The 14,169-nt window shown below is 37.5% G+C and overlaps 1 protein-coding gene across 1 annotated transcript; it reads left to right on the top strand.

The window, feature by feature from the left end:
- The first annotated feature begins 1,167 nt into the window (after window positions 1-1,167).
- Window positions 1,168-13,432, top strand: LOC126295034 (uncharacterized). The gene is made up of 2 exons (XM_049987284.1): window positions 1,168-1,200; window positions 13,133-13,432. The coding sequence occupies exons 1-2, from the start codon at window positions 1,168-1,170 to the stop codon at window positions 13,430-13,432; spliced, it is 333 nt and encodes a 110-aa protein (XP_049843241.1).
- The last annotated feature ends 737 nt before the right edge of the window (window positions 13,433-14,169 follow it).

The following is a 14,169-nucleotide window of genomic DNA, read 5'->3' as shown; positions in this document are numbered from 1 at the left end:
ACGGTCGCAGGTTAGAATCCTACCTCGGGCATGGATGTGTGTGATGTCCTTAGGTTGGTTAGGTTTAAGTAGTTTCAAGTTCTAGAGGACTGATGACCTTAGATGCTAAGTCCCATAGTGCTCAGAGCCATTTCAACCATTTTTCAACAGGTGTTAATACTACATAGTTAACCCTAGCTTTACCAACGTATTTTCTGTTACATGTAATACCAACAGGGGGGGGGGGGGGCCTCAAAGGCCCGTAAAGAATACCACAATTTATTTTATCATAAATCAAGTTTATTTACTTCTGATACCTCTAATAACAATTCAAAATGCTTAGACATTGTTTTTGTATACTGGATAATAAAAGATGTTATTATAATAGGAATAAAATGAACAAATCACGAGATTCAGTTTATATATTTTTTGGAGTAATGTTTCAAAATAGTGTTTTCTTATAAAAACGACTTTTTTAATTCGATACACTACATGAAGCAAACAAAATTTACTGTCTCATTCTGCAACTCATTTTTCACACAACACTGTCTTCCTGCAGTGGTTCCCACAGACGTGTTTGTGGCACTGAGAGCAGGTAACAGTTGACTTTCCCAGCTTGTTGTACTTGATCTTTTTAGATGCAGCTTCTGGGCAGCATAGGTGGTACCGTCCACATGTTACTGGTTCTGCTGTTGAGGATGATGGTTCTACAGAGCAGCTGAGCTTCCGTTGTGTGATGCTTTCCATTGCCATTATTACTGGCTTCTGAAGTCCATACAAATTTTGTGCCCGTTTATCTACTTGAGATCTTATTAGTTCGAGACCTAAGTTAGTGATAAAAACCCTTCAGCGGTTTAGCAAATTCTTTTTCCAATTCGGAAAGTTGAGGAGGAAGAGTGAATATGCATTTATTGCTGCTATGTCAATGAGTGTGTAGAAGAGGGACAAAGGCCATCTTGTTGTTCCTGTCTTTGTGCTGTAGTGTCTTGCCATCTGGTCTATGGTGTCCACGCCTCCCTTTGTAGAATTATAAAAAGATTTATGTTAGTCTTTTTTGAGTCTTCATTCAACACCCCTTCTGAGTGATAAGTTGAAAGCATCAACAGCAGTCGCTTTGGCTTCTCGCCGACTAGCGTTGATGCAAGAGTAACTGGTGGCCTCTCTGTCTGAGGGTCAGTATAAGCAAAGATGGAAGAGTGTAAACTGCGGCCAGCTCTTCAGGTATGTGTCGTCTGTTAGACTGTAGGGTGCCAACAAGTGTGAGGTGAAAATCATTCCATAGAGTCTCAGCAAGCTCCACTGAAGTATAGTACCGATCTGTGGTAACATTACGGCCTGATTTTTCAATAGGTTTTATTAGTCTCTTTACAATTTCCATCGGTCCATTTGAATGCTGCGTATTTCCTGACTTGCCTGTATAGATGTCCATGCTGATCACATATCTAGTCTCAGAATCAGACAGCATTCGAATTAGAATGCCGTATTTTCCAGGTTTTTCTTTTAGAAACACCTTGAATGGACAGCGACCACGGAACAAAGACAACATCTCATCCACTGTTGTATGTAGACCAGGAATGAAATACAATGGAAGTGAAGAATTGAAGCTTTCAAAAATTTCCCTCATTGGAGCACACTTGTCAGTCTGGCGACGAATTTCTCTTGTGTTCTTATCATCAAACCTCAACATTTTAGTCAATTCGAAAAATTGGGTCCGACTCATTGATCCATAGTACACTTGTCGGCCCTGAAGCAAAGACCATAAATCTTGGACAGGTATCTTATTGTCATGATTTGAACCCATGATTAGCAAGAGTCCTATATAACAAAATAACTCATCTTCATCTGTGTGCTGAATACCTAGTCGAGAAGCCTCTTCACTTGAGTGAAGTTTTATTAGATTCATAATTTGAGTGTAAAAAAGAGCTCTATAGCCTCTTTCGGAGACACAATTCTTCCTTGTTGTCCTAGCCCCATTCTTTCTCGCACTATATTTTGTACAGAACGCCGATATTGTCGAGATGGCTTCGTAATATACTCTCGTCCACTTTTTGCAATGAATTTATCACATGCCGTATCATTATCATCTGGTGGATTGGCTTCAACCTCATCTTCATTCTCAGACGATGAATCAGTTCTAATTTCTTCCACATTATCATCCACTTCACTTTCCTCTAAATCTGATTCGTTCAAAACTTCTACTAGCACTCTTTCAATGGAACTATCACATAAACGTTGTCTACTCATGTTGCTGGTTCAACAGCAGCAGAAACACTGAAAATAACAATGGTCCGCTTCATAATAATATGTCTGAAGGCAACAATCCCAAAATTCGTTTCATGGTAAGAATTTGAAACGAAAGACTCAACCTCGTAAATCTTTCCTTGCTATTACCAACGGGTGGGGTTCTAAGGCCCACAGAGAATTAAATCAAGTAAATGAATTTTAATTACATTTTTATTCCAAAATTCTGTAATGACTCAATAGTACATTCAATAACGAACAATTACCTTTGCTTTCAAGTTCATATATCAAAGGGTGTGGATACAACATAGAAAAACTGAGTCAGTGGGTCTACGAGGCACCCCCGTTGGTAATGCTAGGGTTAATCAACCCGGACTGCCTTGAGCAAAAGACTGACTACCGCGCTGCCATCTGTTGGCGACGCCAGGCAACAGCTGTGTGGCCCGCCGTTCGCCATCCTGCAGCAGCCGACAGCTGGCAGTCGCGTTTATTTCGCGTTCTGACGTCTTGTCGGAAAGTATTTGAAGTAGAGCTCAACTCAGCGACAGTGTATCTCTTTTTAATTAAAGTCTTTGACACAAGGGAACGAAGATTTGCAGTAATTATCATAAGGATATTTAATACTCGTTCTCTTAGTTCGTGGCAAATGCCATATAGTGTACAGCTCTATTATTGAAATTTTTGTCTCTGCATTGTCATTGCATGACTTTTTGGCCGTGGCATGTCCAATTTTGCGGTGTGCCTCTTGCTGTTTATGTACAAATAGAATTGTATGCGTTTGTGATCTGGGCAACATGATTCTTTTTCCCGTTATGTTTACTGAAAAATGAATTGCACGTTGCGAATCAGACCCTACAATTCATTGTGGTTTGCGATGGCACGGTTCTTACGGAATGCAAAACTTCTACATCTAATTCACATGCGGCAGGTCATTTCTGAAATTGTCAGTGGGGTTAGAATCGAACTGTGTCATGATATGATATGCCAGAAATAGTTTATTTATGAGTAAACATGCATATGACGTTACAAGTGTGATTCTTGATTCATACATGTTATGCCTTAATTGGTAGAAGGTCACGTTTGATTTGATTGCATGTATTGTTTTATTTCAGTATGCCAGGAAAGAGGAGGCGATTTGTGCGAAAGGTGGTGCAAAATTACGTGGTATTCCAGTTTGCTTGTATGGCTTGAACGTATCTAACTACAGACGTCCATTTTATAGTTACAAAATCTGGCAGTGAGACAGACGTGGTTTGGCTCATATCATTCTATGTTTTTCTGTGCTAAGATGTCTTTCCAAGTCCACATCACCTTTGTAATTCATAACATACCTGATAGCCCTCCCACACAGCAAATTTAGCTTAACTTTCATTTCTTCTAAATACAAAGCATAGGGATTTTGCTTTTAATTTATCTGAGAACTTGCCGCTGTCACTACTATTTACTTGAGAAGACGTCATACTTCTAAAGAGTAGGATTCAATCATATACAGCGAAATTACTTAATTAAAATTTAATATTAATCTCAACACGATAACATTCGAAAATCGAACTTGAAATTATTAATTAAAAAGCTTTTGTTTAAAGACGATATTACACGGCGATCCGCCAAGAAAGGTATTGGTTAGAGAGCCTACATACTCTCTATATAGGCTCTGTAATATTGGTCTAGAGAGACAGCCATTTAGTGGCAGCAATGGTGGGACTAACAGAAGTAGCAAACTAGCTGTGAAGTAAAGTAGCTGTATACGATTGTATCCTACACTTTAGAAGTATGTCGTCTTCTCACATAAACAGTAGTGGCAGAAGCAAGTTCTCAGACAAATTAAAAGTAAAATACCTATGCTTTGTATTTCGACGAAACAAAAGTTAAGCTAAATTTGCAGTGTGTGAGTGCTGACAGCTGCTTTATTATGAAATATAAGGTGCTGTGTAATTGGAAAGAGCACAGAAAAACGTAGGATGATACGAATCCGCGCATGTGCACTATATAAGGATAACTCGCGCATGCGCACAAGGGGGTACTACAGTCAGCTTTCTGCTTATTTGTTTACGGTTTACTTTTGCTATTAACCTCTGTGACCAGATCCCAACTTCAAGTTTTTATATTGAAGATTTTGTCCATTCTTCAAATTTTCATAAATACAGCAAGTAAACGATTTTTTTTTCGAGCAGACTTTCTTTACTCAAGCTATTTTCGAAAGAGATTCTTTTTACTTTGATTCCTTCGTATTCTAGAAATAGAATGGATCAAATAAGCATTAATCGTCTTAATTCAGGCATATTGCAAGGAAAGGTGTTTGTATTCCTCTCACGATCCACTGTATCGTGATAAGATACGCCACCAATCGTTTATTTCTGACTAGGCACGCATATGACTTTACAAGTGTCATTTTCGATTTGTATGGTAATGTCTCAAAATTGACGAAAGGTTACCTTTGATTTGATTGCGTATTTTGCTTTATTTTAGTACGCCAGGAAAGAGAAACAGACAGAAGTCGGTGAGATGGTCCGATCACGAAATGAATGAATAAACTGTGTGGACATAACTTCTTCATTGATAGTATGATATGAGCCACGTCACGTCTGCCTTCGTCTCTTCTTCCCAGTCATGGTTTAACCCAACAACGTCTGGCTTTTCGTCATCGTCATCCTGCCATAATCTTAAGGGTTACAGGCCAGCAGCTCAAATAACAATGCGTCCTCCATGGGCGAAATGCCGTATAAATGTAAATTTAGTGCCATAAAATAAAACGAATAGTTGAGACCATAAGTCAGAACACTAGTTCGGTGACAGCTATATGAGAGAACAATTACTCAATAAAAAATGACAATAAAAAAGTATAACAACTACATAATAAATATGAACTTTAAGCTCTCAGAAAATCTTATTAAAATGAACGGCTTCACAAGAAATGAGATGGTTCTCTAAGAGTCTCTCATGGTATTGTCATCTAGTGTGGATGCACGTATTCGCGTAAGGACTATCACCCAAGCATCGTCTGATCGGGCAACGTGAACTGGTCTGCAGTTCCCGATGTTTACTTTTAGGGAGCTGATGCGTAGGTGAACGCGATAGGCGCATAGTGTAATACGGCCTTAAGAGCGTGAACGAGACAGTGCTAGACATATTTCAATATCTCAAATAGCGATATCTTAACCTCGGCTATGAATGAAAGATTTATCCAGTCAAACCATTGGTAGCGAATCTCGTGACAAACATATAGCCAAGAGTTTGCAATCTCATTTCAATTACTCTATACTTAACTTCGTTACATGATTAAATACATCTTTGTTTCCACAAAGCAGGATATTTCTAAAAAACAAAAGCTCCGCCAAACATTAAAAAGGAGCAAAAAATCGAACATATCTGGAAGTAGCCGGATGGTTGGTAACCCTGTAAATGCTTAATGATTTAATGGCAACGTGTTACAACTTTACTGAGTTCATAACAGTCGACATTTATTCTAGGGTTGGATCAAATAAGTTATACATGATTTTAAAAGTGTTGCAAATATTCGGAAACTACTGTAAACAAACTATAATTTATTGAAAAAGAAAATGATTACCTAAGGACTGAGAGAATATAAGTTACATGTCCTTTATTTTGCTTCATGTTGCATGTTAAAGTGTTAGTGCTTGCCACTAAAATGGATCGTGATAAGCGAAAAAAAGTGTTATCTGGATATATTTTCTGGAAATTGACCCTGGTCGTGCTAAATGCGAAATATTTTCTAGTATTTATTCCTTCAAAGCTAGACCGACTTCCAATTTAGCAAGACACTTAAGAACACAGCATCCTACAGCTGTTCTCACACCCGATGGTCCTCAGTTGGTTATTGAAGGCGAAGGGGACAGTGTTACTGAAGTAAGAACATCATTATTTTCAACGTCTGTCATAATGCCCTCAACATCGTATTCTATACCCTCGACGTCGACCAAAGAACCAATTCAGCCACCAATAAAAAAAATTAAAATAAAGAGAACAGGACAGAGCGCAATTAGTGATTTCAAGAGACTTCTACCAGTGTCGAAGATCAAAATTTTGGACGGAATTGTTCTAAAATTAATTGTGAAGTAGTTTCACCCATTCAGAATAGTTGAACAGCCAGAATTTAGAGAACTGATACACATTGTAAATCCAAATAACATACTACCTTCGAGAAAGACTCTCTCGAACCGCACTGCTGGATTCACCGTACAATAGTATGAAAGAGAGAGTAAAAGCAAACATGTCTCAAGCTGTTGCGTGTTGTGTTACTACAGACACGAACTTCGGCTGCTGGCGAAAATTATGTCGCAATAACTTTCCACTATTTAGATGAAACCCCTAAATTATGCACCACGTTACTGTATTGTTTTGCGTTCAATGAAAAACACACTGCCGAGAATATCTGCCACGAAATAAGGAGGGCTTGTCAAGAGTGGTAAATTGAAAATAAAATTGTCGCAATTTTGACTGACAATGCCGCTAATACGCTTTCACCTGTGAGAAATTTGCAGTGGCAAAGTATTCCATGTTACGCTCACACCCTAAATGTGGTTGTGCAAAATGCAATAGCTGAAATAAAAGAGCTGCAAACAAAAGTAAAAACAGCAGTGGGATATTTTAAACGAAGTCTCCATGCTCTTTCAAAATTAAATCAAGTACAAAAAGAAATGAGTCTTTCAGAGCAGACTGTGAAACAAGACGTTCAAACAAGGTGGAATGTTCGTTTGAGAGTGTAGTGAAGAGTAGGGATTCTATTGTTGCAACTTTAGCAGTAACGAATCCAGCAATAGTAATTACTAAGGAAGACTTTGAAATGCCCCAAGAAATGTGCAAAATTTTAAAGGCTTTTTTATATATCACTGAGGACGTGAGTTCTGAGAAACAAGTAACTATATTTAAACTAATTCTGTTTCCTCGGTGCTTGAGGAAACATTTTGAGAAATACGATACTGCCAAGAAAACTAGACAGGTATTATCTGTTATTAGAAAAATCAAGGACGAACTTGACAGACGTTTCAAAGATATTGAAGATGGAGCTATGTTGTCTGATGCTACCTTGCTTGATCCCAGATTTAATAAGCAAGCGTTTCTGTCAACAAATTCGTACAACACAGCAAAACAGTCTGTTATACAAAAAGCTGCAATATTAAGAACATCCAGCGACGATGAGACAAAACAGCCTGAACAGGAACAACCAGCAGACACGGAGAAACGCTCTTGGAGTCAAACTACTACACCCATGACGTCTACAATAATACAATTCGACAATTATATCGAAATTCAGCCTGGAGGGAGAAGGGCAGACCCTTTTAGATGGTGAGACTGTACCAGCTTAGGTTAAGACGCTCGTGTGTGGTACAGTTATGCAAGTAATCAGTAACCTAATGCTGTTATGTGCATATTGCTCTTGTTATTACCATAATGTATGGAAGACCGAGCTTAGCTCTGTTTTTTTTTTTTTGTTGTAAAATCGTATTTTTTGGTAGAAGCTACTAATTCAAATAAAGTTGAAAGCAAACAGTTAAATAAATATAAATTTTCATTTCCGAGATACCAGCGATCAGAGGAAACCATGTCTAATCTAAAACATATCTAGGATGATTGTTACTATTCGATGTACGGTAAGTCCAATGTGTTCGTATTCGGATAATGTTGTACCGCCATCTCACAAAATTTTGATACATATGTACAATAACATCAAATAGTAACAAAGACTTACGAAATTGCGATATAAAATACTTATTGTGTGAAATCGAGTTTATCCAGTAAACACACAAATATAGATAAACTTAAAAATCAAAATCCGTATCGAAATATAAAATGTTATCCAAGCTGTTAAAGCCATTCCCAAGAAACAGTAAATTCGATTTTTTTTAAAATTCATTTGTGTAAAATCTCATGCTGTAAGGAAAGACACCTATATACAGATAAACATAAAAACCAAAACCATAACTACATTCAATATGTACTAACAAAGTTTTACGAGATGGTGTTATAAAAACATGTGAAATAGCGTTTTTATAATATAAATATCAGGTAATGAGTTAACTGTGTTTGAAGGTTTCAGAAGGCATATGATGTAGGGCAAGTTACAGCTCCTGAGTCATTAATATGGTGTAGTGAGTAATGTCCTCAGTAGTTGCTGAAATGTACAATGGCGAATAAGACAATTATGATAAATGATCAGTTCTTTCTCTTGTTTTAGCTAATAACACCATTGGGAAATAAAACCCAAAACACATGCTTCGGGAATTGTCATCTACTTTTAAAATATTTGATTTATACAACCACAGTTGCAGTTTGTTGCAAAAACATTTCTAAAAGCATTGTTGAAACATTTAATAATATTTATCATAACGGTAAGTAGGAACCAGGAACTAACACGATTGTGATTTACATTAACAAAGAAACAAAATTTTTAAAAGTAATTATAACCTTTTCAATGTTGTTATAGCAGTTTCTGCAATTTGAAAGATTTTAACAACAACATTCAGAATAATAGAAGCTGAAGAAGTGAATTAAAATTTGTGCCATGGCCAGGACTGGCACTCAGGTCCCATGCTTACTAGGCAGCTTTGTTAACCATGACACCACCGTAACAGTACAGCTGAGATAGATTAGTAGTTAAAGTCCTGGCTGTGACAAATTTTTGTTCATTTTTTCAGCTTCTCTCATTACTGGAAAATCTAATCCAATCACATCACTTTTCTGTGTGTTTGGGAGGTGAGAAATAGGACATTTATGGAAAGTACAGACAGATAGAAAAATATTGCAGTCTTCGAAATTTCTAATTGCAAGATCCTATGGACAGACATGCTTGTTGGAGTTACTGGGATCAGTAGCTGGTCAACTACTCTAGTCTCTACACTGTGGGAATAGTCAAAAGCAGCTCCCAAAATACTGGGCTTGCTATTCAGATTGAAATTAGTTTGTCTGTGGAAAGTACCCCTAAATCATTCATATCATTTACAGATATTGTTTTAGCGATCCCTGCTTATATTCGTTTTTTTGTGAAACCCAAGATCGCTTTATTTTAAGACCTTTATTCCAATTACTAGTCTTGACAGAATCGTGTTGTCATCTTCAGACTGACATTATCCTTTTCATGTATATGTTCACATACACCTGGCATTGACATTTTGTGATCAAAGTGTAAATACGTATAAACACTGTACTTGGTTTGTCGTTTATGAAATAGAATGCTCCAAAATAGGTTGCCAGTTGAATAAAAGGTAAAAGTACAATATCCGATGCATCCGTAGAGTTAAAGCTACACACAATGCCAACAGCTTCACAGTCGATTAAACTGAGGTTCGTTTTAATTGAACTAAGGTAAAATTATATTATAATGACCATACATACTAAAATAATTAAGACAACACTATTATTGGTGGAGTAATGAGAAAATCACCTCATATGCAGTACTATGGGAGGAGGACATATAACAGGGTTTATGTTTTAGTGATACCATTTGAAAGTGAGATAAAAGTAGTATTATTTACCTTTATAGGGAAGACATATTTAGCTAACAGCAATGGTGCCATGAGGGTACGTGTGGTAGTTTAGAGTAAAATTACTGTCAAAGATCTCTTAAGAACATACAAAGTAGAATAAGCATTGTGAAATAAATATGTGACCAAACGTTGCTCAGAGCTGGTACAAAGTAATTGAAAGTGGTGAGTGTGAACTATACAAACAACATGCAAGACCTCCTAGGGTACAGCCAACATTAATAGTACGTCTTTTAGATTAAAGTAGTAATTCCAATTTACCATATGGTCCTACACTGAGGTCATTGCTGAAATTTGAATGTAACTCTGCTGAATATTTTAGATCTGAACTGATTATCTAAATCAATGACTAGATGAAAAGTTCTGAAAGCGTTGGCAGGAGAATATGAGGTACTGCAATATAGGAGTGAAAGATTGATCATGAGTAGCATAATACATATTGTTAGAGATATATGTAGCAAGCTCACTTTTCTCAGTGCATAATAACAATTACCAAAATGGTGACATTGATATCGTACTATGGAGTATTTAGTGGTTCTAATTTTCAACAGTACCTAGTTTTTTTTATAAAATAAAAACCAACTGAGTTAAAAGAGTGAATCTGATACGTTATGCTGAAACATGCTACAAACTCTTCATGCAGTATCAGATAAAGAGGGAGTGGGAGATTTGGCGAGAGGAGGGAAAGTGGTCTGAAGTCTTGGCGGATGAAAAAATAAAACAGGTGGTAATGGCAGTGATGATGGCAGTTGGGGAAGGAAAGAGGGGGTGCTCAGGTAGGGGAAAAGAGGAGAATCTGACAGATAACTAGGTATATGTGTTGTGAAGGAAAAGAATGGAGAGCGTTCAGAGGTCTCAATTTCACTCTTCATCTTCAGAAATATTATAGAAGTTGTGGTCTCTTGCTTCCAGCGGATCGTTCAAAAGGCGTTGCCTATAGTACTTCCAGGTTTCATGTATTTGCATGTATGAATTTTTCTATCTTTAGTTGCTATATGCGGTATTTTCATACAGTGCCCTATGTCATGGACTGTATGGTTGTAAGGCCATAAATGCTAACCAATAGTTGTTTTATTATGATTACCTATATGCTCCCAAAACCTTCCAAAATGATGAACTGGTCTGGCCTACATAGAATCCATCACACTCCCCACAATGTAATCTGTACACCGCTGAATTACTTCATTCATCTCTGCATGATTGAACATAATTGTGTAGGTTACATTGTAAATTGTTAGCTGTACTAAAGATCACTTTAATATTTGTTCTCCCAAGACATTCAGTCTTGTCTGAGACAGTATCTTGGGAGGAAAGTGATACGATCTTGGCTTTAACCAGCAAATGTGGTTTAGTTTTGATCTTATTCTATAGGCAATTGATCTGAAAATAGTAAGTTACTCGTCATTTGCTTGTTGTTCTAAGGGAGGACTCAAAAGTCTCTGTATCACTGAACAGATAAATGCTTTTTGATACCTAGATCTGTGACCTGAGCTGACATTAATTACCATATCAGTAATATATGGTCTCCTGATGATCTGGAACGAATGCATACCACCAGATCTACCAATGTCAAACCCAAAAATCTTAATTTATCATGATCTTCTAATTCAACAGTGAACTGCATCTTTTTGTTCATACTGTTCATGTATTGTAAATAAATCTCTACATATTTTTTACCATCTTGGATTAGAGCTATAATGTCGTAAAGGCTATGACAATTATAGAAGTTCTATTAACCCTACTGTTTTTGGAGGCACATTTCTTTTATGCTAATAAGGTTTGCTCTGATGATATTTATAGTTTCTGCAAGAGGGTGACCCACACACGAGTTTCTTACATCAAAAGAGTGAACGTACCTGGCACAATGATGGTTTTAAAAAATTCACCAGTTCTACACTATTCTTTGCATTATAAACATTTTAAAAAAACGAAAAATTCACTTAATTTTTTATTAATAAATCTACTCAGCTGGGCAGTGGGGAATGTCATCTGTCAACAATTGGCATCATCTGTCTTGTTAAATTTATAGGTCTTAATTTGTGGGTAATTAATATGAAATCATTTTCACGATCGCTTGGCACTACTCCAACAAGAAGTCTGATTGATAGCTTACTTCCGAATTTCACAGTTACGTTTGTTGTTTGGGATGTTATCTATACACACTATGCCATTTTCTTTAAAGAAATTTCAATTTTCTTAAAGTAAACAGCTTCATAAATAATATGAGATCCATTACTTTTGTCTGCCTTAATAATCACTGCCTTATTGTTTGCCAGCTTTTTGTAGTCAGTTTTTATAATTTTTTAACACTGTTATTATGCTGACAACCAAACTCATTTCAAGAACCTGATGTATTGTAGCGTACAAGACAGTCGTTCGACCAATACTTTAATACTGCTCATCAGTATGGGATCCGTACCAGACAGGACTGATAGAGGAAACAGGGAAGGTTCAGAGAAGAGCAGCACGTTTCGTCACAGGTTGTTTTAGGCAGCGCAAAAGTGTCTCGGAGATCCTCAGACAACTACTGAGGCAAACGCTGCAAGAGAGGCGTTCTACGTCACATCATTGTCTAGTGTTAATGTTCTGAGAGCGTACATAGCTAGAAGAGTCAGTCGATACACTGCCGCTTCCTACGTATATCTCGTGAAAAGACCATGAAGATGAAATTAGAGACGTTCACAACAAAAGCAGAAAACGATAAAATGTTAAATTTCCTTGATTTCACAATATATAGACGCAACAGCCAATTCCAATTCTCCATTTTCAGTAGAGTGAACACCACTAGCACAGCCATTCAGAAACATTCTAATAATCTGATTGCTCACAAACTAGCCGGTTTCTAATAGATGCTGTACAGCCTGAGCAAACCCCCACTCACTGAAAACTACTGTAACAATGACTTACCGACAATCAGACAAACAGCTGTACAGAATGGATACAATCAATACACCATAGATAAACTGAGCCACAAAATCAAAAATGGCACCCAAACACACACATGAGCACACATCAACAAGAAACACCCACAACAATAGATGATTGGTTCACTCTCACCTACAACAACAAAGCAGCCCAAGAATAGGTAACATACTCAAAAGAGGCCTAAAAAAGCCTACAGCACAGACAATTCTACACAGGGAAAACTAAGGACAACCAACACTATCACAGAGACAACGCATGCGGTATTTACCAACTAATATGTCAGGACTGAAAATCACTTTATATAGGATAGACAAGCAAAAAGTTTAATACTGGATACATAGAAGACAGCAGTGCATTAAAAGTAACAACTGCCATTCAATATTTGCTGACACCTTATGGACAAGTAACATAGCCCAACAGAAATCAATATGGACTTGAAAATTCTCAAATGCAGGAACAGCGCCTCCCAAAAAAACAAATTGAAGAAAACCACCACCGGCGGAAAACCACCACCGGTGGAAAACCACCACCGGTGGAAAACCACCACCGGCGGAAAACCACCACCGGCGGAAAACCACCACCGGCGGAAAACCACTAACGGCGGAAAACCACCACCGGCGGAAAACCACCACCGGCGGAAAACCACCACCGGCGGAAAACCACCACCGGCGGAAAACCACCACCGGCGGAAAACCACCACCGGCGGAAAACCACCACCGGCGGAAAACCACCACCGGCGGAAAACCACCACTGGCGGAAAACCACCACTGAAGGAAAACAAGTAAAAAATGATTGCACAGTTCTCTGCAATGGAACTCTTTTCTTGGACTTCAAAGATTCATAACATGACACCATCCCACAGAACCTCCCTCCCTCACAACTTTCCATATAGAAGAAAATAATTTCAGGCATAGCCATAACATTTCCAAATCGTAATTTTTGTTAAATAATTTGTGTACATTAGGTTATATGGTTTCAGATGACCGACTGTGAAAGGAAACAAGAACTATAGAAAACAATAGCTCAGGAACAAAATACTATGTGGTAAATACGTATAAATATATAACTTCATGTGTTCTCCAAAAATTTGTAATTACTATCTTAAAACTAATATTTATACATGTACAAACAGCAAAGAACATTCTTTATGTTTAACAGCCATAAAATAAAAGACCAATGAAGATGCTGTAACTGCAGTGAAACATGTTTGTGTTGTAAAACAAAACTGTGTTTTGCTAATGAAAAACCCCCTTCAAAAACAAATGTAAGTTTTTAGTTTCATAATACTGGTTAATATAGATACACCAAAAAAAGTTTTGCACCACCTCGGTTCCAAGAGGTCCGGAACCTGTACAAAAAATTGGAATACGGATCAACATGAACATAATTTCCGCCCTTTTCATTGCACATGAAAACCACACATTGCCTGTTGTAGCACCATACACCAAGCCCTACAGAGGTGGTGGTCCACATTGGTGTACACAGCTCTAATACCCACTAGCACGCCCTCATGCATTGATGC

This window comes from Schistocerca gregaria, chromosome 11 (assembly GCF_023897955.1).
Source record: "Schistocerca gregaria isolate iqSchGreg1 chromosome 11, iqSchGreg1.2, whole genome shotgun sequence".
Lineage (NCBI taxonomy): Eukaryota > Metazoa > Arthropoda > Insecta > Orthoptera > Acrididae > Schistocerca > Schistocerca gregaria.
This window is presented reverse-complemented; position numbering and strand designations above follow the sequence as displayed.